The 22,030-nt window shown below is 33.2% G+C and overlaps 1 protein-coding gene across 1 annotated transcript; it reads right to left on the reverse strand.

The window, feature by feature from the left end:
* Positions 1-478: 478 nt before the first annotated feature.
* On the reverse strand, positions 479-9,976 carry LOC137833941 (5'-3' exoribonuclease 3-like). The gene is made up of 23 exons (XM_068642013.1): positions 9,663-9,976; positions 9,424-9,529; positions 8,665-8,741; positions 8,398-8,589; positions 8,127-8,246; positions 7,974-8,036; positions 7,839-7,895; positions 7,588-7,758; positions 7,420-7,497; positions 7,154-7,303; positions 3,829-3,966; positions 3,605-3,700; positions 3,240-3,335; positions 3,007-3,077; positions 2,777-2,905; positions 2,604-2,680; positions 2,469-2,509; positions 2,297-2,371; positions 2,066-2,196; positions 1,758-1,847; positions 1,581-1,656; positions 1,398-1,471; positions 479-1,185 (listed from the first exon to the last, which is right to left on the reverse strand). Exons 1-23 carry the CDS (start codon positions 9,828-9,830, stop codon positions 768-770), a joined length of 2,694 nt encoding a protein of 897 aa, XP_068498114.1. The 5' UTR covers positions 9,831-9,976; the 3' UTR covers positions 479-767.
* Between the last annotated feature and the right edge of the window lie 12,054 nt (positions 9,977-22,030).

Below are 22,030 nucleotides of genomic sequence, written 5' to 3' on the forward strand. Positions count from 1 at the left end.
ATAGATGTAACTATGAAAATGTTACTATAGATAGAAAATGGTATAGTGTATATTTAACATTTGTATGTTTACATTTTATTTTCTTTTTATGCTAAGATAAAAAAATTAATATCTTTACAAATTTTGATATAACTTTTATTACAGAAAAAATAATTACTATAAGAAGTAAAATTAAAATAAAATACATACAAAAAATTGTATTCATTATTATAATTATAGAATAAATACAATTTCAAATTTTCATTATGTTTATTAAGTAGTTCTTTTACACTTTCTTTTTGGTGGTGACTCTTAATCAAATTAACAATTAGTTTATACATTTTCTTTAAGTAGCATCTTGTCCAAGTTCTGGTTCAAGAAAAAGTTGCACCACCAAGTCTTTCCTAATTATAAAAAAGATACAGCAAAATAACAAATCCAGATAATATTGAGAAATCGCCATGTGCTAGCAGAGTGTAAGACAAAGGGAGCAAGCATGTTTCCACAAAAAAGACAAGAATGGAGTAACCATAAAAAAGGCAAAAGTTACCTTATCACCACAAAAAAGGCAAGAGTGATGAACATGACATACAGAATTAGTACACCCTGTAAAGTTGTACCCTGAAATAGTCATATGCAACTATACCAAAACCAAAAAAGTAATCAACGATGTCACACTACCAGTTTCTTTTCCTCTGTTTCATATAGCAACAATATTTAAACAACGATTATGATCTTCTTTCACTTGCTGAGACTTTCCACCACTCCATTGAGGCTACAATGAACTGCTACTTACCTCGTCCCCGACCAAAAGGCCTCTCAGATTCTGGAGCTTGTTGATTAGGAGCACTTTTTGTCTGATTCATGCTACGGCTATTATTATGATATGGTCGTCGTGACTGAAAACTGCTAGTAGACTTCGGAAAGGGACCAGACTCTGATATTCTGAATTGTCTAAAGTCATTCACAAAGTGTTGTGATGTGGTGTCACGTGTAGTTGTTACATGGTAAGAGCCTGCATCATTACGTTGTTTATGACTAGGAGATGGAATTCTCTCATTTTTCACTGTATTTACTTTTCTCCCTCTACCTAAACCCCATCCAACACCACCACCACCTTTTATGTGAATGAAGGAAGGTGCATTTGAGGAAAACCTTGAAGTATTGCTTCTGTCTTCACTCCTCGATTTGTCTTGATTTTGGACCCTGAGTTATCAAGTTGGCCAATTAAATGTTTTTGGAAACCAAATAAAAGATAAGAAATTTTGTCTGAGATGTGAAGGTTATATAATTACAAGCTTTTCTTGAACTAAAAAAGAAATGAGATATGAATCCAAACATGCTTGTAAGCATTTATATATAGGAAACTAAAATATGCTTCCACCCACATGCTCTAATGTAGAAGGAAAGAAAAGTACCTTCCATAAATGCTAAAATGTTTCTGACGTTCATGCCACAGTTCAGTTTCCATGATATCACCTTCAAAGATTGTCTATAAAAGTTTGAAAAGATTTTTAAGCATGTAATGTTATACAATATACGCATACATACATTTTCTTTATAAGAAAAGAAAGTTCTTTGAAAAAGCAACCGAGATTTACCTTCTCTGGAAGGCTCACACCCGATAGTAAACGAGGAATATGATTGCTACCAGTAGGAAGCTCGTAATAGACACATCTGAAACATAAACGATGTCATAGTTATTGGAAGTTGACTCACAAACAAGTTGAATGCCAATAAAGAAAAGGAAAACTGTGTTCAGAATTTGAATAGCATACAAGACACGATCTTCTTTGCTGTCACAAATGTCAGAGCAAGGTTTGTCAACAAACTCATGGCAAAGACTTATGGTACCCCCAATGCCATCACTGCTAAAAGTATAAAGAACACAAACAAAGGAAACATTGAACTACGCGTTATTTCCCACACAAAGAAGTACGTTCAAGGTTGCAATGTAGCTGCCATTACCATCAAAGAAGAAACAAGCAGAAGACACGAAAAATTTTACAAGAAATCACGAAATTTAGAAAGTTTATTTAGTCGGTCTCAGTTGTGATTTTGTGTGCTAGAGTTTGTGTTGACGAACCTTATTCTTGTGTCTAACTTGCAAGGCGCATTTGGGTCAACAGATAGAGAACCGAATTTCTCTGCTAATTTGCTAGAGCTTCTAACAAGCAAGCTATCAGCCTTGGGTGAATTTCTTATGGCCTCCTTTTCCTATAAAACACAAAAGGAGATTTTGAGATGCATGAAACATTAGCAAATGAAGTGTTTAAAATTGTGAGGTGTGCTATGGCACTGAGTAAGTAGTTCACACAGATAATTCATTTTTGAGTTCTTTGGTTTCAGCGACAAGCCGGCCATCATCTATCCACGGAAGTTTGCAAATTCCCTAGACAAAAGACACAACGTTTGTATCCATCAGTACTTATTACACTGCATGAACAAAAAACAATACTAACTAATACAAGAAACATGAGTGAAATAACCTGCCACGTGAAGGGCTTTCCTTCAGTGTCAACTTCAAAATCTTACAAAAAAAAAAAACAATGATAAGAAATAGAAAACAAGTAAATAGAACCAAAAATTGAATAGAATGCTTCAAACAAGATAGACTGGCTTACCCTGAGGATAGAAGTCAAGTATTCTAGATTGCTCATCTAGCATCAGTTGTTCATAGGCTTTTGGAAGTGCATCAGCACTGTACAAGAGTAAAATTAGACATAATCAAGGTAATGGAAATATATATTATATATAATCAAATGGGTTAGCCAATAGGAAAACATAAGAACGTTACCTTGCCGGGGGGAGGACACTTAAAAGTTGATCAAGTGGTAAGAATGGGACACCTTTCTCAAATTTTACTCTCACTTGACCCATGCCCTTTAAGTCCGAAGCAAAAGGACCATAGTGGAACGGGTAAAACCTGTATGTTGCAATGTTCTGTCAAATATTTGGATTTTCCCATACTTGTATAATGTATTATACATTAAAATTCAAGTTATATATTCAACCATATTGGCTTACCATCTCCAGGAAGCAACTCCTGAAAAATAGTATTGAAGAACCCATACCAATCCTTCGGTGTAGTTCTCGACCTACAATTAAATTGCAATCTATCACCACCACCACCATTGAAAGTTGACTAGCAAAATGTGACCCTGCTAGTGCAACTTATTTGAGAAGGTAGTAAAACAACAAAAATTTTCCAAACCCAAAAACAATGCAGTTGGAAAAAAGTTGTTTGTAGAAACACATACTATTTCTTTTCTTTTCCCCTCAATGTCAGTAGAAGTTTCCACAGAAAACTTCGCTTTATAATATCTTTCTTTGTAACCAGGTGCTCCAAATTTTATCTGTAATGAAAGGTGATATCATCTACTAATATGTATTCAATTTTAAAATAAGCACAATTCATGTCCATTGATCAGAGGAAAAAGTCAAATTAATAAAAAGAGCATGTTTACGAGTTTAATTTTCATGAGCAATGTAAGTGGAAAGATAATTTAATACATGGTTTACTAAACAAAGATCATGCTTATAATAACTTCTGAGGTAATTATACATGTAAATCTGTAATTTAATTAGACTGTAGATGTATTATAATTTAATTCACAGTACATACCTTGTCAATTAGGAAATCTTCACTCAAACGTAAGTCACATTTTTTTCTAATACTTCTCTTCAATTCATCTTTTAAATCCTTTGTGTTTTGCTCAATCTGATAATGAGGAGAAAAAATATTATTAACAATTCAACATCAATATGCTGCTGTAAAAAAATTCATGAAAGGTGTCAACAAAACTGTATAAATGAAGACAGAAACTCCTGATTCACAATACAACTTACTTCAGCATGTGTAGCAGAAACGTTATTGACCAAAATTGAGTTCTTTGAATCCGGTGCCTTCTTAATCAGAAGAGTACAATCAGAAGTATCTTCATTGTCAAGATCCGAGAAATATTTTCCATTCGTTTCTTCCCGCTTCTGCATGGAAAATCAGGGAAACACATGAGCCCAAATTTGCTGTAAAATATGAATGGATATTATTGGATTTTGTTATTCATACTGTGCACACTGTAGAAGGAAAGAACGAAAGACTCTGCATGCAGAACCATACACCCCATGCAAGAATGAAAGAACGTAAACGAAGAGAGAGAAAAGCAAAACGAGAGAAATGAAGAATATGACAACTTTATTAATCTTATTCGCATACAAGACGAACACATGCACCAGCATTATATAGGCGCTTTGCGAAACTGAAGAACAAAAAACAGAAGATTCAAAACTAACAGAAAAGAATTGAATCTTAACATTCTCACAGGCTTTGCGGTACATATCCATCAACGGAGACAAAAATGCCATGTTCAAGGTTTAGTGAAGACATCCCCAGCTAACAGATGAAATGGGAAGTGGTTCGAAGAGTTTCTATTAAGTTTTTCACTAAAAACATGACAGTCAGTTTCTAAATGTTTGATGAGGAAGCTCAGTTAATCTCCAAGTTTCATTCTGTTATAAGGCTTTTATTTCTTTCTACATAGCCTCACACCATTTTGGGTTTCTAAAAGTCTCATTGTAAGTTTGAGGTTCTTGATTAGATGAAAAATTGAGATATTTAGTAGTCAGCTTATTGTAGTCAAGATATGCAGATATAGAATGAATAAATTTATCAAAATCATTCAGAATTTCAATATCAATGTGGTTGGACAATTGGTAATGATAATCCTTCAAATTACTAGGAGCTCTGCTTTGTCTAAGAAGTCTTATTATAATTTTAGTATTTCCTTCGGATTGATTATCTTGATTATGGTCATAGTTATTTCTAACACTGTCACTGTTAACAAGTTCAAAAAAATAGTCAAAACTATATCAGACAATTGATTATTTTCTGCATCATGATTGCAGTTGTAATCTTTAGAATAGGGAAACACATGCTCATAAAAACTCACTTTCCTAGAAACAAATATTTCTCTATCATGAACTATCACATATCCTTTCATCTCGGTTTTATAACCAAAGAAACACACACTTCCTTGCTCTTGAATCAAGTTTAGATCTATCCCTCTAAGCTAGAAGCAAAACATAAAGAACCAAAAACCTTTTAAGTTTTGTAAATTAGGTTGTTCCTTAAGGAGTGTTTTTTTCTAAAACATCAGAAGGGATCCTGTTTATTAGATTTGTAGCATGAATCACAACACAGGACAAAAAACTATAGGAAGTTTAGATTTATACAAGAAGCTCCGGACATTGTGTTGATATTTTCTTTCAACAATAGAATTTTCTTGAGAAGTTTATGTACAGCTAGTTTGCTGTATAATGCCTGGACTATCATAAAGATTAGTACATGAAAACTCACTTCCATTACCTGTCCGTATGGTTTTGATAGTAACATTAAACTGATTATGTTATGAGAAACCTACACAAAGCATCCCTGGTTTCAGATTTAGCTTTCATTGAAAAACCCAAGTAAATCTACTATGATCATTTACTATATAAGATTTAGGTTTCACGGGTTTATTTTCTTTGAACTGAATGCAAGAAAAACTGTTCCTAATATACTGTAAAACTTTAACAGAGGGGTGTCCGGGTGTTCTAGCCTGAGGTTTTGGTATTTCCATCAGATACAATCCTTTGCATAATCTAACAGGTCCAATAATCTTCGAAAAAACTGCTGACAGTACTCAAAGGAAAAAAATTAGTTAATAGTTATGTGATTTAACAATTTTCAATCTGGTATGTACAAAACATTATATATAAAGAATGCTTCAAATAACTTCACAGTTCCATCATATAATCCATTTGGCAGTTTAATATGTATTGGATTTATCTTGCGAAAGGTTATGAAATTATTCATGGAAAAAAGTCAAATTATCCCGTATATCTAAAATCCAGAAGTTTCCTTTTTCTTACCTCTTGCAGTATTTTCATTAGTAGACTCACCAACAAAGTTACAAAGTTGTTCACCTTGTCCTGTGTAAATTGACTACCTTCATGTGCAGTAGTTTGTTGTTTCTCCTGAAAAAATTCTTCACCCTTAATAATTCCATCCGCAACAGTATTAATGATAACTTTCACCTTTCGTTTGTACCATGGAGGAGATTGATGTTTGGAGTAGCGCTCATCAACTATATGATACAATTTTGTTACCACTGTTTTAATTCTGATTCTTCCCTCTACCTTGGATTTCCAATTTCCATTATGGAACGTCTTCTAGTTCCCTTGGTTACTAGGAGAACTATGCAAAACTTGCTATTAATCATAGCATTTCCAGTCTCAAATCGTTGAGACCTTTTAAGAAACACATAACATACTCAAATTAAAAAAAGGGTTCTTGGTTAGGCTACAGCTGCACTTGATCTTACACACGCAGTCAGGAGTTGGTATCAAAGATTCGAGTTCCTCCCACAACGTTTTTAAATCGGTGAAGAACTCGGTCTTATTAAGTTTAACACATCCCATATTTTGAAATGATCTCCTTTTGTGCTATTTAGGGAGTTCCCTAGCATTTTCAACAAACACAATGCTTTGTGCAATTTGATTTGAGCATTCATAGTCCCCATTATCCATGATATTACCATCATGTTATATCTTTCATCTTTCCTAGGTTTTATGATTCTACATACTAGATTGAGGAGTAGGAAGAGTACCATAGATGAACTTGTGTGTATTTTCTGAAGGCAGTGTCAGTCTCATTGCCCTGCTCCATGCATGGTATTGTGAATTGATCCGAATTATTCCTGGGTTTTCTCAAGGATGTAGATAATAAGGATTGGATGGGTTTTGGGAAACATCCAGGCTCCTGCTGTTAGATGCAAAGAGGAACAGTATCCAGCGGAAAGAGCAGGATTAACCTCAGTTCTGATACTATATTGGATTTTGTTATTCATTGGATTTTGTTATTCGTAATGTGCACACTGTAGAAGGAAAGAACGAAAGACTACACACACTCCAAGCAAGAATGAAAGAACGTAGATGGAGAGAGAGAGAAAAGCACAAAAAGAAGAAAACAACAAAAACATTTATCAATTTGTTTCGCCTACAAAACGAACACATGCACCAGCATTATATAGGTACTATGCAAAACTGAAAAAACAAAAAACAGAAGATTCAAAACTAACAGAAAAGCATTGAATCTTAACAGATATGTACATTTTTCAAATATATACGAACTTACAGCTTCCTGATTATCTTGAATAAGCCTTTTCAATTTACGTTCTCGTACTTCAGATCTTCTCTTAAAGATTTTCTCTTCATATGTACCAACCTTAAGTATAAATTTTTCAACTCTTGATAACTTCATAAAAGCAGCATTTTTCTCCCCAACCTGCTTTCATAGCATAGATACACAACTATTTTTCATAAAATAGATTAATGGAATATAGCAGAAAAACGAAAAAGATATGAACAAACAAAAGAAGGAATGAGACAGTAGCATGCTACCCTGCTCATGTCCACAAGATATCCTCCAAGTGTATTGAATTCTTCCTTGTAAACAGTCATTAGCAAATCAATAGCCCCCTGAAAAAATTGCGCAAAACAAGTAATGATATAGCTGACCATGCATTAATACTTTATATTCATCATATCTAACAAAAAAATCCTACAAACCTCATGAATATCCAAAGATGGCATGTGGGGAAGAAAATCATTTCCAGCAAAAAAGCACATGAAGATGAAATCATCAATTATCCGCTCAAGCTCAATGCTACAAGTTTTGGGAGGATTTTCTATCTTCATGTCTAACTCAAGATACTCCCTCAATAACCAAATGTGCAAAAACTGCACAGTTAAATTCATAAGACTAGTGATAATATAAAACAACAAAGTTGTAGTTGAAGAATGCAGATCGGTTACTATACCTTGAAAGGCTTGGAAGCAACTTTTGGATGCTGCTGGTGCTGCTGCACAGAGACATCCTGTACATGCCTAGAATGTGAGGAATTATTTTATACAGAAAAGTAAAATTGTATATCTTCAAGAGTTTAACCAATAACCTCTCTTAATATTGAAAAATGGGGCTCATGAGTTGCCATTGCAAGCATAATAAGATCAGCATCCTGCATTCCAAATGCAAAATCTTATCTTTATTTTGAGCATCAGAAGAAATAATCACTTTGTCCAGACAACTTTTACTATGATTTACTTACCGAGCCATATAAGCAGTGGCTGGTATTTGGATCATACTCCTCCAGACTACGCTGTTTGCGTATGTATGACATAATCTTATGCTCCCCTTCGCCGGGAACACTAGCATCAGAGAGAATTACCTAGTTCAAATTAACAAGGTAAAAAACAGTAATATTTAGCTTGATATAAAAGAAGACAATAACAATGATTTACAATATTATTAAGCATGGGTGAATGAAGCATCCTTAGTGGTAGTTGCACTTTCTGGAATATGGACTATGCATGTCATACCATAATATCCTTCCACAATGAGTTACAAATTATCCTTGAAGAGATATAGCTTTTAAGTGCCTTTGAGAGTTCATGCATGAACTCAGTGCCTGGTGTTATAATATTGGAATCTGCTAGTTCAGTTTCTTGTTTAGGAAGAACTTGTTTCCCTTCCATTTCAAATTGTTTCCTTAGCCTCTCTTCCTCAGCTTCCTACACATATACAAGAGAAAGATAAATTCAAGGCATTAACTATACCGTGATAATTATAATTGATCAATAACCCACATGAATTTCGTTGTCCTTAGCAGCTCGAAAACGTCTTGATCGCTGCTGGTTCATTTTGGCACGTGGGGCAACCCCATCTATGCATTAGAAATACAGAGCCTCTTTAGTTCAACTATTCATTAGAAGACAAGCAAAGATACTGAAACACTATCTAGCTCTGCATGGTTGGGGCAAATTCTTTAAGCCAATATTCACTTCATACAACTACTACTAGTAATGAACATATATGCAACAAGGCCCTCAAAACAAAACCTATGAAGCATGATCACAACATTGCACAGACATATAGTGAAACACCAATGAAATGCAATGAAAGTAATATAACAAATGATCTAGATTTATAATAAACTTTATATGATGATAACAAGCCTCAGAAAATACAAAAGCACATAAGTTTACAACAACTAAAAATCTTGACCTCCTTACAGAAAAATACAAAATAAGAAAATGAAGATATATCTCTTAAAACAAGTATATGCCATTCTTAAACTAGCTTTCTTTTCAAGATAAAAAATCCTCACAAAGAAAGGGTGAGAAATATTATGTTTCATATTATTTTTATCTAAATGTTAAAAAAGTAATCATTATTGTATTAGTATGCATGCATTTGTGAAGGTGTCTTGACACTTAAAAACAGAGGGATGTTTGTGCAGATACAATTTCTAAGACAAAATGCAGTTGCTAAGTCAAGAAAATAATAACAAGTATCAACAGGGGTTAATGATGAGATAATTAGTGAAAGTCTGGTGTCTCACTCACCAATAGCCATGTAAAGGAGCCTGCGAGGCTTAACAGTGTCAACAAGTCGATCAATGTAGTCAAACACATTTCTGAACACATCTTCGAATGTAGTTGGAAATGGAATCTAAATGACAACACAAACTTCATCAAAAACAAAATTAAACAGCTTAAGCCTTACACATTAAGTGAAAAATAAACAGCACAAGAATAAAGAAAAGGAAGCATGAGAAATATATGAACAAAAGTGAGTAACGAACGTTGTTATTGTGATCATCAGGGTGAAAGCAAGGATGGATGATGGCATTCATGTCAACATACAAGTTATCATATTTCACTCCATTTGGGTCTTGCATGGCGGCGTCTACATCTTGCACCACCTTGGGATATTTGTTAGTCAACCATCTATAGAACGAAGGCACCCCCATAGCTATTACTTTCCCAGTAGTTTCTGATGGATGAATAGCTTAAATACAGACAAAGAGAAACGCTTTTGAGTAAAGACAAGTTCTCAAAATGGCATGGCACATGCTCGTTTTACGTGGTCATCAGTAACATTGTTACATTGGTAAGCTAGTGTTTTGATTCAATGACATGGTTATTTATAAAGAAAGAAAGTAACAATAAACAAAACAGATATTTTCTGCACAAGAAGATTCACTCGTACCTGAGTTGCAGTGAGAAGGAAAGTTCTGAGGAATGACTTAGCAAAGAAGTTTAGTAAGAAAATGAAGAGACACACACAAAATAGACTTTTCAAAACTGAGAATAGAGTAATCATTAGTCGTACGAATCAACTAAAAGTGTTTCAAGATACAGATTATGTATAATTTCAAGAAAGCTTACAAGACCTGAATATAATTTTAATCTTGATATTTTCACCAAGAATTATGAAAATATAAAGAAAGAATAAAAAGATTTAAAACTACACACATTAAAAAATGCATTAGTAACACTTGAGAAAGAAAAAGGTAAAAAATCAGCTCTTACTATCTTAACATACACTGTTGTTTAGATTTAAGAAAGGGAAAGAAAATAAAGAATAAAAAAGGTAACATAGAGAACTGAAGCATTCTCATTATTATGATACAGTTTCCGAAAAGTCGAGAACCGTGATGGGAAGAATATGTAGTTACATACAGCTTCCATTTGGTTCAAAAGAAAAATAAAATAGAGTAACATAGTAAAAATAAGTGAAATAAATACTAAAATGTTTCATTGAAAATGGAAAAATAAATATTTCCACCATTGCTTCACTATGTGTAATGAGTAAATAAATAAAAATAAGAAATACTATAATAAATTTCATTATTTTTAAAAATACTTTTACTCCAATACACCACTCTATCTAAAATCGTGCAATGTTTTATAATACTACTATACATAATTTCACCCTTACACATGTTTACAAAAGTAGGTCAACTTATACAGCTCAAATGGTGAAGAAAGGAGAAAGAAGAACATAAAGTGTAATTTTCGAATAACTATCAACAACAGCCATTTTTTATATATAGGTTGAGGTATGTCTTATAATATAAGTTAACTTTTATTGCTAATAAAAAATAGTGCCTTTTTACACAAAAATGAAGAAAAAGGTGAAAGAAGTTAAGGAATTGTGTGATGTAATACTTTATTTCATTAATATTTAAATCTTAGTTAATTTTTATATTTTATTTATTAAGATTTTATAATAATTTTTTATTTTAATTTGAAATTTATTTTAATTATAATTTATATTTTTTTAAATTACATCAAATTAATTTTAATTTATTTTTTATAAATATATTAATGTAAAAATTTATTCTATCACATCAATCAAAAATATATATTTTTTCTCTTAATTGAAACAATTCAATTTTTATTTTTCTTGTTTTCCTTCTTTACTCCTCAATTCAAATAAAACATAAATTACAATTATTCGAAACTTAAAATAACCAAAACAACTTACTAATAAACTCTTTATGATATTAATTTTGCATAATATCACCCTATATTGAAGGCAAGAACCTATATCTTAAAAAAGTATATCATGATTTTAATTCAATTATTCTAATGCTATTTTCTAATATTTAGTTTCCATTTCTAAAAAAATAAAAATACGTAAATATAAAATAGGTATATAGCAATAGCACAAGTTGGAGAAGAGATTTGTTCTTTGCAAATGTATTTGTAGTAGACGAAATATTCAACTTTAAAATAGATTATCTAAACAATCTCAATTCAACTTTATTGAATTTAGGTAAATTTACTTCTTAATACTCACATATTCTTTTGCTAATATATTAAATTTTAGTTTATTTTCTTAGCTTGATAGTCTTTTTCATGATAGTTTTATCAATTTCATTTCATATTAATGTTTTTACTTTGATTTGTTTTTTTTTATAAAAGAGTAAGTGTAGTATTTCTCATACCGACAACGCATTGACAAGTGTTATTTAGTGTTTGGGTTTCTGTAATAATACATTAATGACGATAAATTATTACCAAAATTTATCAAAAAGCTTTTAGCTTATAATTCGTTGTTGAGAAAAGTTTTTTCAAAGAAAAACATCATACTAAATTCATTATTATAAGTAAGCAAAAATTCTAAGAGTAATATAATAGTTGGAAAACTAATAAAAAAATAGCATCCCGTAATCAAGATTAAAAGTACCAAAAAAAAAAAGTAACATAAACCAAAAAAATTAGAAAAATGTAAATTTAACAAAGAACAAGTTATAGATAAATCATTATTAATGAAATGTTTTGAGTATTGTATTTATTAGTATCGAGTGAGACACATTACTCGGTCTTTGTGACCGACCGGTTGATTAACTACATTAAAAGTACAATTATAATACATGACAGATAAGGAAACATCATATAAATCATGGTCAAGTCATGTCCTATGAAATTCGGACGACACCTTGAGAAATCAGCTGACACTGATTTATTGAAGACATCCTCCAAAGTTACTTTTAATTTAATGCATGTTACAAATTGTTTATTAATAATTTTGTTTCAAATATGGAAAGAAAATTAAAGGAGAACATCGAGGAAAAAGAAGTAAAGAAGAGAAGAGCAAATATATAAAGATGAAGAGAGAATGTTTGATGTGTATTGAAAAAGACATGTTATAGTTATGATGAGAGGGAGATAGAGATGGAAAAAAAGAAAAATAGAGCCAGTGGAAAATAAAATTAGTGAAGAAAAATAAATTAAAGAGAATGATTGGAGAGAAAAAATAAATAATTAAAGGAGAAAATGAGAAATAAATGAAAAAGAAGTGATCAACAAATAGGAAGAAAAACATAATTATAAGAATGTCTTTTATGATTATTTAGATATTGTTACTTAGTTCATTCAATAATGTGGGGGAAATTTTTCATGAGAAGTCTCAACAACATATCATTTGGTATCAATAATTAGTAGTGTTAGTAGGGATTATATTTTTGGAATGGAAAAGTAATAAAATGATGATGATCTTTGATCCTGGTATTAATGATATGATCCTCATGGATCTATATAATTTTAGATTTTTTTTATAATTTTTATTATGTTTTTAATTAAGTAGTTGAATGGTCATTCATATTCTCATAGTTATGCATATAGTGAGAATTAAAGAAAACACTAATGGGAGTTAATTACTAGTGGTTATTAAAGGTTACATAGTGAGGATTAATGTGGAATTTAGAGGATTTTACATAATTTGACCTATAAAAGGATGTAATGTAATAAGAAAATATATAAATTTTTGAAGGAAAATTTAGTTTTTTCTTTGTGAAAACTTTGTGGAGTTTTAAGTTATAATAACCTAAATTTGATCTTAACAAGATAACCTGCGGCGATCAACCTCATGACTTATTATTTACCTTCTCATCTTTTTTAAGTGTGACATCAATATCATTTCCCAAACTGAATATCATAATGGTCCCCCATGTTTTCTTATCATAAGAAGACTATTAAAATGAGAAAAAAAATTGTTGGGCATCCTAATTACATAAATTGGGGGAGTAAGTACAATGCAAAATATTAATGATATAAGTGGTTTTGGTGTGCAAAAAGGATATGGTATGTTTTGTGAAGTCTACATATAAGAGTATTCATAATTAAAGGGTGGATAGTCAAGTTGATAGTTTGTATAAGGCAATATGGAGTTGTTAGGCCCATTTGAGGTGGTTATGTTTATGTCTAGATTTTTCCATGAAACTTTACCCACTAAGGATATGCTAAGAAAGAGAACAATTGTGTTATGTGTGAATGTTGTACTATTATGTCCTATTTGTGGTATTGTTGAGGAATTTGCTCGTCATATTTTATCGATATGTTGCAAAGACTTTGAAAGATATGTTATGATTGGATAATTTGTCAACGATTAGACTAGATAACCAAGGACCTCTTTTGACAACACCAATTTATGGATGGAGGGATGTTGGATTAGGATTCCTTAATCATATAATGAAACGTGAATAATGATTAAATAATACCTGGTAGACCCGTGATTGTAGCAGAGAAATACAGTCTTTGAATCCGTATTCAACTCAAGACCCCCATTAATCATACTACAATACAAATTTAAAAGTAAATTTTAGGATCAATTGATAAGTAAACCCTTTAGACTTTGATTTGTACAGTTAGTGGCTATGTATATTTAGGCATGCATAAACATATTTAAGGACACACAAATCAAGGTAAATGAGGAAATTTTATTAAACATAAGTAAGTACAAATATGCTAAATAAGGTCTTTAGATAATCCCATCTTCGAAACATGTTCTTCGAATATAGTCATCGGATCCGCAAGCATATTTTTAGTACTAATATACTCAACACAAAGCTTATTTTCCTCAACTCGCTCACGTACGAACAAGTACTTTCTATCAAGATATAATCCAGCACCACTCGAATTGTTATTGTTTGAAAAACTAACGGCAACTGAGTTATCACAATAAAGCTTCAATGGCCTGGAAATGGAGTTAATGACTTTGAGTCCAGCGATAAGATTTCACAACAACATTCCATGACAAGTTGCATTGTACACTGCAACATATTCTGCCATCATTGTTGAGGTTGTTGTTAATTGCTGCTTATGACTCTTCCATGAGATAGGCCCGCCTGCTAACATAAAGATATACCCAAAAGTGGATTTCTTGTCATCTTTTCATTTTGCAAAATCAGAGTCAGAATAACCCACCACTTCTAAATTGTCACTTCTCCTATAGGTCAACTTATAGTCTTTTGTGCCTTGTAGATATCGAAGTACTTTCTTAGCTGCTTTCCAGTGATCTAGACCAAGATTAGATTGATATCGACCTAGCATTCCAGCAATGTACGCGATATCCGGACGAGTACAGACTTGAGCATACATAATGCTTCAAACTACAGATGCATAAGGTATCATCGCCATTTGCTCTTTTTCAGCATCTGTTTTCGGACATTGAAAAGAACCGAAAACATCTCCCTTAATTACTGGAGCCACAGAAGGAGAGCAATGTTGCATGTTATAACGAGTGAGGACACGATCAAGGTAGGCCCTTTGGGATAATCCCAAAATCCCCTTAGCTCTATCTCGGTATATTTCGATGCCAATAACATAAGCGGCCTCTCCGAGATCCTTCATGTCAAAATTATGCGAAAGTATGCGCTTTGACTCATGCAACATGTCTATACTATTACTTGTCAATAGAATATCATCTGCGTAAGGGCAAGTATAGTAAAGTTGCTCCCACTCATCTTGAGGTAGGTGCATTGATCCACTTGATTCTTAAGGAAACCTTATTTCTTCATGACTTCATCAAACTTTATGTACCACTGCCGTGAGGCTTGCTTTAGCCCGTCAATGGATTTCTTCAGCTTGCAGACTAAGTGTTCTTGACCTTCAGGTTTAAAACCTTCTGGTTGTTGCATGTACACGTCTTCATACAAGTCACCGTTAAGGAAAGCGATCTTGACGTCCATTTGATGTAGCTCTAGATCAAAGTGAGCTACGAGGGCCATTACGATCCTTAAGGAATCTTTTCGAGAGACAGGTGAAAAAGTCTCTTGATAATCAATTCCCTTTTTCTGAGTGAACCCTTTTGCAACCAATCTTGTTTTGAAGCGTTCAATGTTTCCATTCTGATCTAGCTTGGTTTTGAACACCCATTTAGATCCTACGGGTTTTACTCCGTCAGGTAATTCTACTAGATCCCAAACATTGTTTTTCTTCATGGAGTCAAGCTCATCGAGCATGGCATTATTCCATTCAGAAGACTGATCACTAGTAATGGCTTCATTGTAAGAGGTAGGATCAGTATACCATCCAGCATCCATTTCTGCTTCAGTCAGGTAGGTTACATAATCATCAAAATTAGTAGTAGTTTTAGTTCTAGATGACCTCCTGAGATGATTAGCGTGTTCTGCATTGTACTGATGTTTTTCGTTTAGGGTGCCTTCATTCTCGGATGGATTCAGAGTAGCATCAGGTTCTGAGCATGGAGTAGGTGGTGCAGTGACGCGCGGAGTGGGTACAAGAGGAGTGATCAGAGGCAAATTAGTAGTCGATGTAGATCTCCCCCCGTCTCTTGTACTTCTAGTAAATCCAGGTAAGGATTGTCACTACTCCCATTGATCTTGAAATCCTCTAGGAAATGAGCATGCTTGGTTTCTACAATGCGGGTGACGTGGGAAGGACAATAAAATCTATAACCCTTTGAGTGATCGAGATACCCGATGAAGTGACAAGTTACTGTTTTCATGTCAAGCTTCTTTAAGAAAGGGTTATAAACTTTAGCTTCAGCAAGGCAGCCCCATACTTTCATATATCTAAGACTCGGTTTCCTTCCAGTCTAAAGTTCATAAGGAGTTCTAGGGACAGATTTGGAAGGAACTCTATTGAGTATATGAACTACTGCTTTTAATGCCTCGGTCCAGAGGAATAAGGGCAAATTGGAGTTGGCTAACATACTACGCACCATGTTCATTAGGGTCTTGTTTCTCCTTTCAGCAACACCGTTTTGTAGAGGAGTACCAGGCATGGTGTATTGATTCACAATCCCCTGCCTTTTACAAAACTCATAAAATGGACCAGGGGCTTGTCCCAAATCAGTATGTCTACCATAGTATTCACCTCCTCTATCTGATCGCACAACTTTTATTTGAAGATCAAGTTGTTTTTCAACTTCAGTTTTATAATCTTTAAAAGTTGTAAGTGATTCAGATTTGTCCTTAATGAGATACAAGTACATGTAACGAGAATAATCATCTATAAAAGTGATAAATGAATTATGTCCTGTTATTCCAACGATGCTGTAAGGGCCACTAATGTCAGTATGAATAAGTTCTAATAATTTTGAACTCCTAGTGGCACCTTTCTTAGTCGTGGATGTCATTTTGCCTTTGAGGCATTTGACACATGTTCCAAAATCAGTGAAATCGAGAGATGGTAAGACTTCATCCTTCACAAGTCGAGATAAACGATCTCGTGAAATGTGGCCTAAACGTTGATGCCACAACATTGATGAAGTTTCTAAGTCTCGTTTTCTCTTGGTCTTTGTTAAGTTCTCATTAATATTATATGATAACAAAGATTTGGAGAAGCTATCATCTACTTCTAACTTATAGAGACCGTTATCCAGAAAACCAGTACCAAACAATTGAGAATTTAAAGAAATAGTAAGTTTGTCATGACCATGGGAAACATAAAAACCATCAATGTCTAACTTTGGTCCTGATACAAGATTCCGAGTAATCTCGGGAATATATAAGGTATCATAAAGTTTAATACATTTTCCAGTTTTCATAAGTAATTCTAAGGTTCCCACAGCTTCGACAAATAGTTCTTGTCCATTCCCCATCTTAAGTGTTCTTTGGTTTCTTTCCAACTTTCGGATTGTAAGGAATCCCTGGATTGAATTGGTCACATGAACCATAGAACCAGAGTCAAACCACCAAGTATTAGTTGGAACATTTAAATTAAAGGACTCAATTATCATATTTAGATGATTACCTTTCTTAGCTAGCCACTCATTAAAGTTTGAGCAGTCAAACTGCTTATGTCCTACCTTGCGGCAGAACTTGCAGTAGGACTTGCTAGTGGATTTGTTAGAGCTGGAGGGTGCACTTGCATCAGTTTTAAGGACCTTATTAGATTCCTTTTTATGGAATTTGCCCGTCTGCTTCTTCGATTCAGCAGCCATGAGGTAAGCAACATTTGGTTTCTCCAGCTTCAGGCGCTCTTCTTCTTGAACAGTCATAGCAATCAACTCACTCACGGACCATTTGTCCTTCTGAGTATTATAGTTGACTTTGAAGGCTTCAAACGCAGAAGGAAGAGAAGTCATAATGAAGTGGACTAGGAAACCTTCACTGATCTCCATGGTTAATCCCTTAAGTTTACGGGCCATGTCGCTCATCATCAGGATGTGCTCGCGAATGCCGGTGCGCCCGTCATATTTTGTAGTCACCAACTTCAAGATAAGAGTATTAGCATGCGCTTTAGAGGTTCCTTGAAATTGTTCCTCCACAGAAGCTAGATAATCCTTAGCGTTAGGTGAATCAAGAATGCCTCTTCTGATGATTGGGCTGATGGAATTCTTGATAAGCATAAGACACATCTTGTTACTCCTTTGCCATTTCTTATAAGCCATCTTATCTTCAGGAGTGCTCTTATCAGTGAGGGCAAGAGGAGCAGCTTCAATTAGTGCATGATCAAAATCCAGAATCCCAAGAGTCAGCATTAAGGAATCTTTCCAAGAAGAATGATTTTCACCAGTCAAGGTCTCAATGCCCATATTAGGGGCTGGTTAGACGACGAATTAAGATACTTAGGCTAAGGAAAAAGTTAGAGTGACATAGGGAAACTTAGATCTAAAGCATACATAAGTAAGAACCATTATGATAATGAAGCTGTGATAAAATCTATTATAACATCAAAATAATAGACTAGATTAGGTTCTACTTAAACAATCAGCTTTCACTTTGGTTAATTACCAATTATTTAAACATAATGAACAATTATAAGTAAGGTATGTACAATAAGAATGTGACACATCATCTTTGGACAGAAGTGAACATTTAAGCTTATGCACATATTAAGTTTGCAAAACACAAGTGCAACAAACATCGTTAGACAGAATAGAAATAATTGTGTTTTTAGGCAAATGTCATGTGAATATTTAATAATTAAGTGTACTCACAAGTAAGTGAAGGTGCTTAATTAGACTCAAATGACAAGACATAACCCATCATCGTTGGACAGAAGGGAGACTCCTGTTATTAAGTTTAAGCAAAAAAATTTAATTTAAATTTTGTCAAACTTAATATTTTTTTTATTTTTTTAAGAGTTTAACAAAATAAGTATTTTTTTAAACATAATTACGGTATCATGAGATTTACCATATTTAATTTGATAAATAAAAGGAAACGCGTAAAAATGTTACTCGTAAACCCGATAAGGTGAGTAGCGGAATATTAGGGATTTGATTTTAGATTTGGTCTTCAAAATTTTAATTAGATTGATATGTTTCCAAGTTTGACACGACTGCTATTTTCGAAAATAGTAATAATAATAATAATAATACCCGAAAATTAATAAGGCAAGAATATACTATCCTAAATAAGGGAAAACTTGGAGACTAAGATATCAATTTTATTTTTTTTAGGAAAACACAATCAAATCAAATCCATTCCTAATTAAGGGAATCAATTGTATTTCGAAAATTTTAATTAAGGAAAAATATTATTTTCAAAATTTCCTAATTAAGGGAATAATTAATTTATGAAAATTCTTTATTCCTAATTTTCGAGAATTCATATGAACAACAAATAATGATGATGAACATAGAACCAAATTAATTCCATTCCAAATAAGGGAATACTCACGAAAATTATGAAGAACACATAACATTCATATTAAATTTTAATTTTTGAAATCTTAAAATAATTATGGATCTCGAAAAAATTAAAATTTATTTTATGATATCAAGGTGGATTTTCGAAAATAAGTGGTTCAATAATATACCAAAATAAAAACATCGAAAATCAATAGGTTGAATCAAAATCCTCGTTTATTCCAAATTTAGGGAAAACGAAAGAAGAATCGATTAAGCAACATAAGCTCTGATACCACATGTTGGATTAGGATTCCTTAATCATATAATGAAACGTGAATAATGATTAAATAATACCTGGTAGACCCGTGATCGTATGGCTGAGGGACGAAGACATGATCTTGATCGGGTTCCCCTTTAGGGTGTATCGCTTAGAATGGAATTATGTGAGTAGAGAGACAAAGAGATGAGAGGCTCGAAAATCCCTTTTAGGGAATGAGTTTCGGCCGTGTGATGTTAGAATATGAGGGTGTCTCTTTAGTTGTCTGGTAATCTCTATTTATAATACACCTAAGGGGAAACCCTAATTATTTATGGTAAGAGTAATTACGTCCATCAAGTAATTACCAATAATATAATAGGATAAATATGGTAATTGATCAATTAATAAGATAAATAATTGTGAGGTGCCACATAATATTCTTACAAGGGATAAATAGACAAGCATGGAACATTCTAAGGTGTCTAATAATGTGAACTGCATGGAAAAAATAAAAATCTTAAGGTGTTTCATGAAATTAAATTGTCTAGAGGATGTGGTGTAGTAAATTGAAACTGGGTGTTGGAAAGTAATAAGTATAATGTAGACTCCACACATTAGAGGGGTTAATGTTATGGTTAGGCTTATGCAATATTCTGGAAGGGAATTTAGATGGTACATTTGTCATGAAGATGGTGAAGGGTGATGAAATTGGTTTACAAAATGTCATTATAGTTTGTCACTCTGTGTTAAACTCTAATACCATATTAGGGTAGTGAATTTAATTTTAACTCAATATCACAAAACCAACCCAACAAGGTGAGTTTTACCCCATTCATAGATTGTAAATTGGTTATATCTTTAGTTGATGTCAGATCTCCAACACACCCTCTCACGTCAAGGATATCATGCATTCACGCCGAGAACATCTAGCGTGGGAATCGAGGGGGACCCAATAGTGGGTAACATGATAGACCCAAAAAAACTCAATTTAGGATAGACTCTTAGTGGCCTTGATAGTATATTAATAATGAATTTGATGCCATATTATAAAAGAAATTTAAGTTTAATTCATCCTCACAAAATTGGCTGAGTTAGGTGAGATTGCCCTCAATTATGTACTATCAGTTGCTCTTATCTCTAACCGGTGTGGAATCTCCAATACACTCATTCATGTTATGTGTTCATGTCGAGGACATCGAGCGTGATAATCTAGGGGAATCTAGTATAATAAACCCTAAACCCTAAACCAACATATTCTTCTCCCTTCTCTTTTATTTTTTTTTTCTCTCAAGTCATCATCTTTCTCAATAAACTCCTTTCATCTCTTTCTTTCAAAAAAGTTTATTTGCGCCTCCATACCTTTCCCCTCACTTTCATACTTTTTTTTTAATATCAACAATATCTTTCTCAATATAATAAAAAGTGTGTTGCATTCTTCTTCATTTTTAAGTCGTGGTATTGTTTGTAGTGACTGGGGTGAAAGTTAGTCGTTGAGATAAGTTTTGTGGTGTTTTTATTAATGGTGGATGTGTTTTCATTTGCTTTTTTTTTTTTCATTTTTATGGAAGCAAATAAACCCAAAAAAAAACCAACGATGTGCAATAATGGAGTACAAAACTCTTAAAAAAAATTATCTTCGTACTGGAGAATGTCGAATATAATGAATTTTCTCGCCAACTCTCTCACACATGTTCAAATGATGGAACTATTCTCTCAAACGCTATGACTGATATGCGGGTAAAAGGGAAGTATGTAGCTGAAAAGGATCTATAAGGGTAAGGAGTGCAACTAAGATTATTTAAAAATGTGAGATTATACTTTATTTATATTTAAATTTTTAAAAAGGTTATGTACCGATCTGTTCTAGACGAACCAGTCTTGGTCTCGGTGACCAACCGCCCAAGTCAAGAACAACTCAAGGCATGCAATAAATAATGGTAAGTTACAATAGCGTTGAATGAGTTAAGGAGTATCCCAAAATATACGGGAATGTCTCTGACAAACCAGCTAAAACGAATTAATTGAAAGATACACATCCCTAAGTAATAGGGGACCACAATGCATGTCAGTTAGTAACTGGTGTCCGACCCATATTATGGTCAGGGCCCATAAACCAAGGCTATATAAATAGAACCCTCTGTGGAGGAGTGAGGTACATTTTTCTCATCTGACCAAAATACACTCTTAAACTAGAGAACTTACTTGAGCGTCAGAGTACCTTTTGTAGGTAACCCCCCGACTGATCGAGCATCAACATTTGACAAAGGAGAGTTGAAGCAATCAGGAGACCAGCGACACATCAGTGATTGTACGTCCAATCATAAGTACTGCCTAGGCCCCTCTGCTTACACAGGTACATGTTAAAATCGACTTTTTCACATTTAATATATAGGTGCAAGAAGAGGGTACTAAGGTGAAGAGAGAATTTGTCTATCTTTCTCTCTCCCACCGGCAACTTTCTTCCCAACAAAAAATGGTAGTTAAACTTCGTTGTGTCTTTTGAAGAAAATTAACACAAAGAATAATATACATGATTGTGTATTTTTATTTTTGGAAGAAGATAATTAAATATGAGGAAT

Source organism: Phaseolus vulgaris, chromosome 11 (assembly GCF_000499845.2).
Source record: "Phaseolus vulgaris cultivar G19833 chromosome 11, P. vulgaris v2.0, whole genome shotgun sequence".
NCBI classification, from domain to species: Eukaryota; Viridiplantae; Streptophyta; class Magnoliopsida; order Fabales; family Fabaceae; genus Phaseolus; species Phaseolus vulgaris.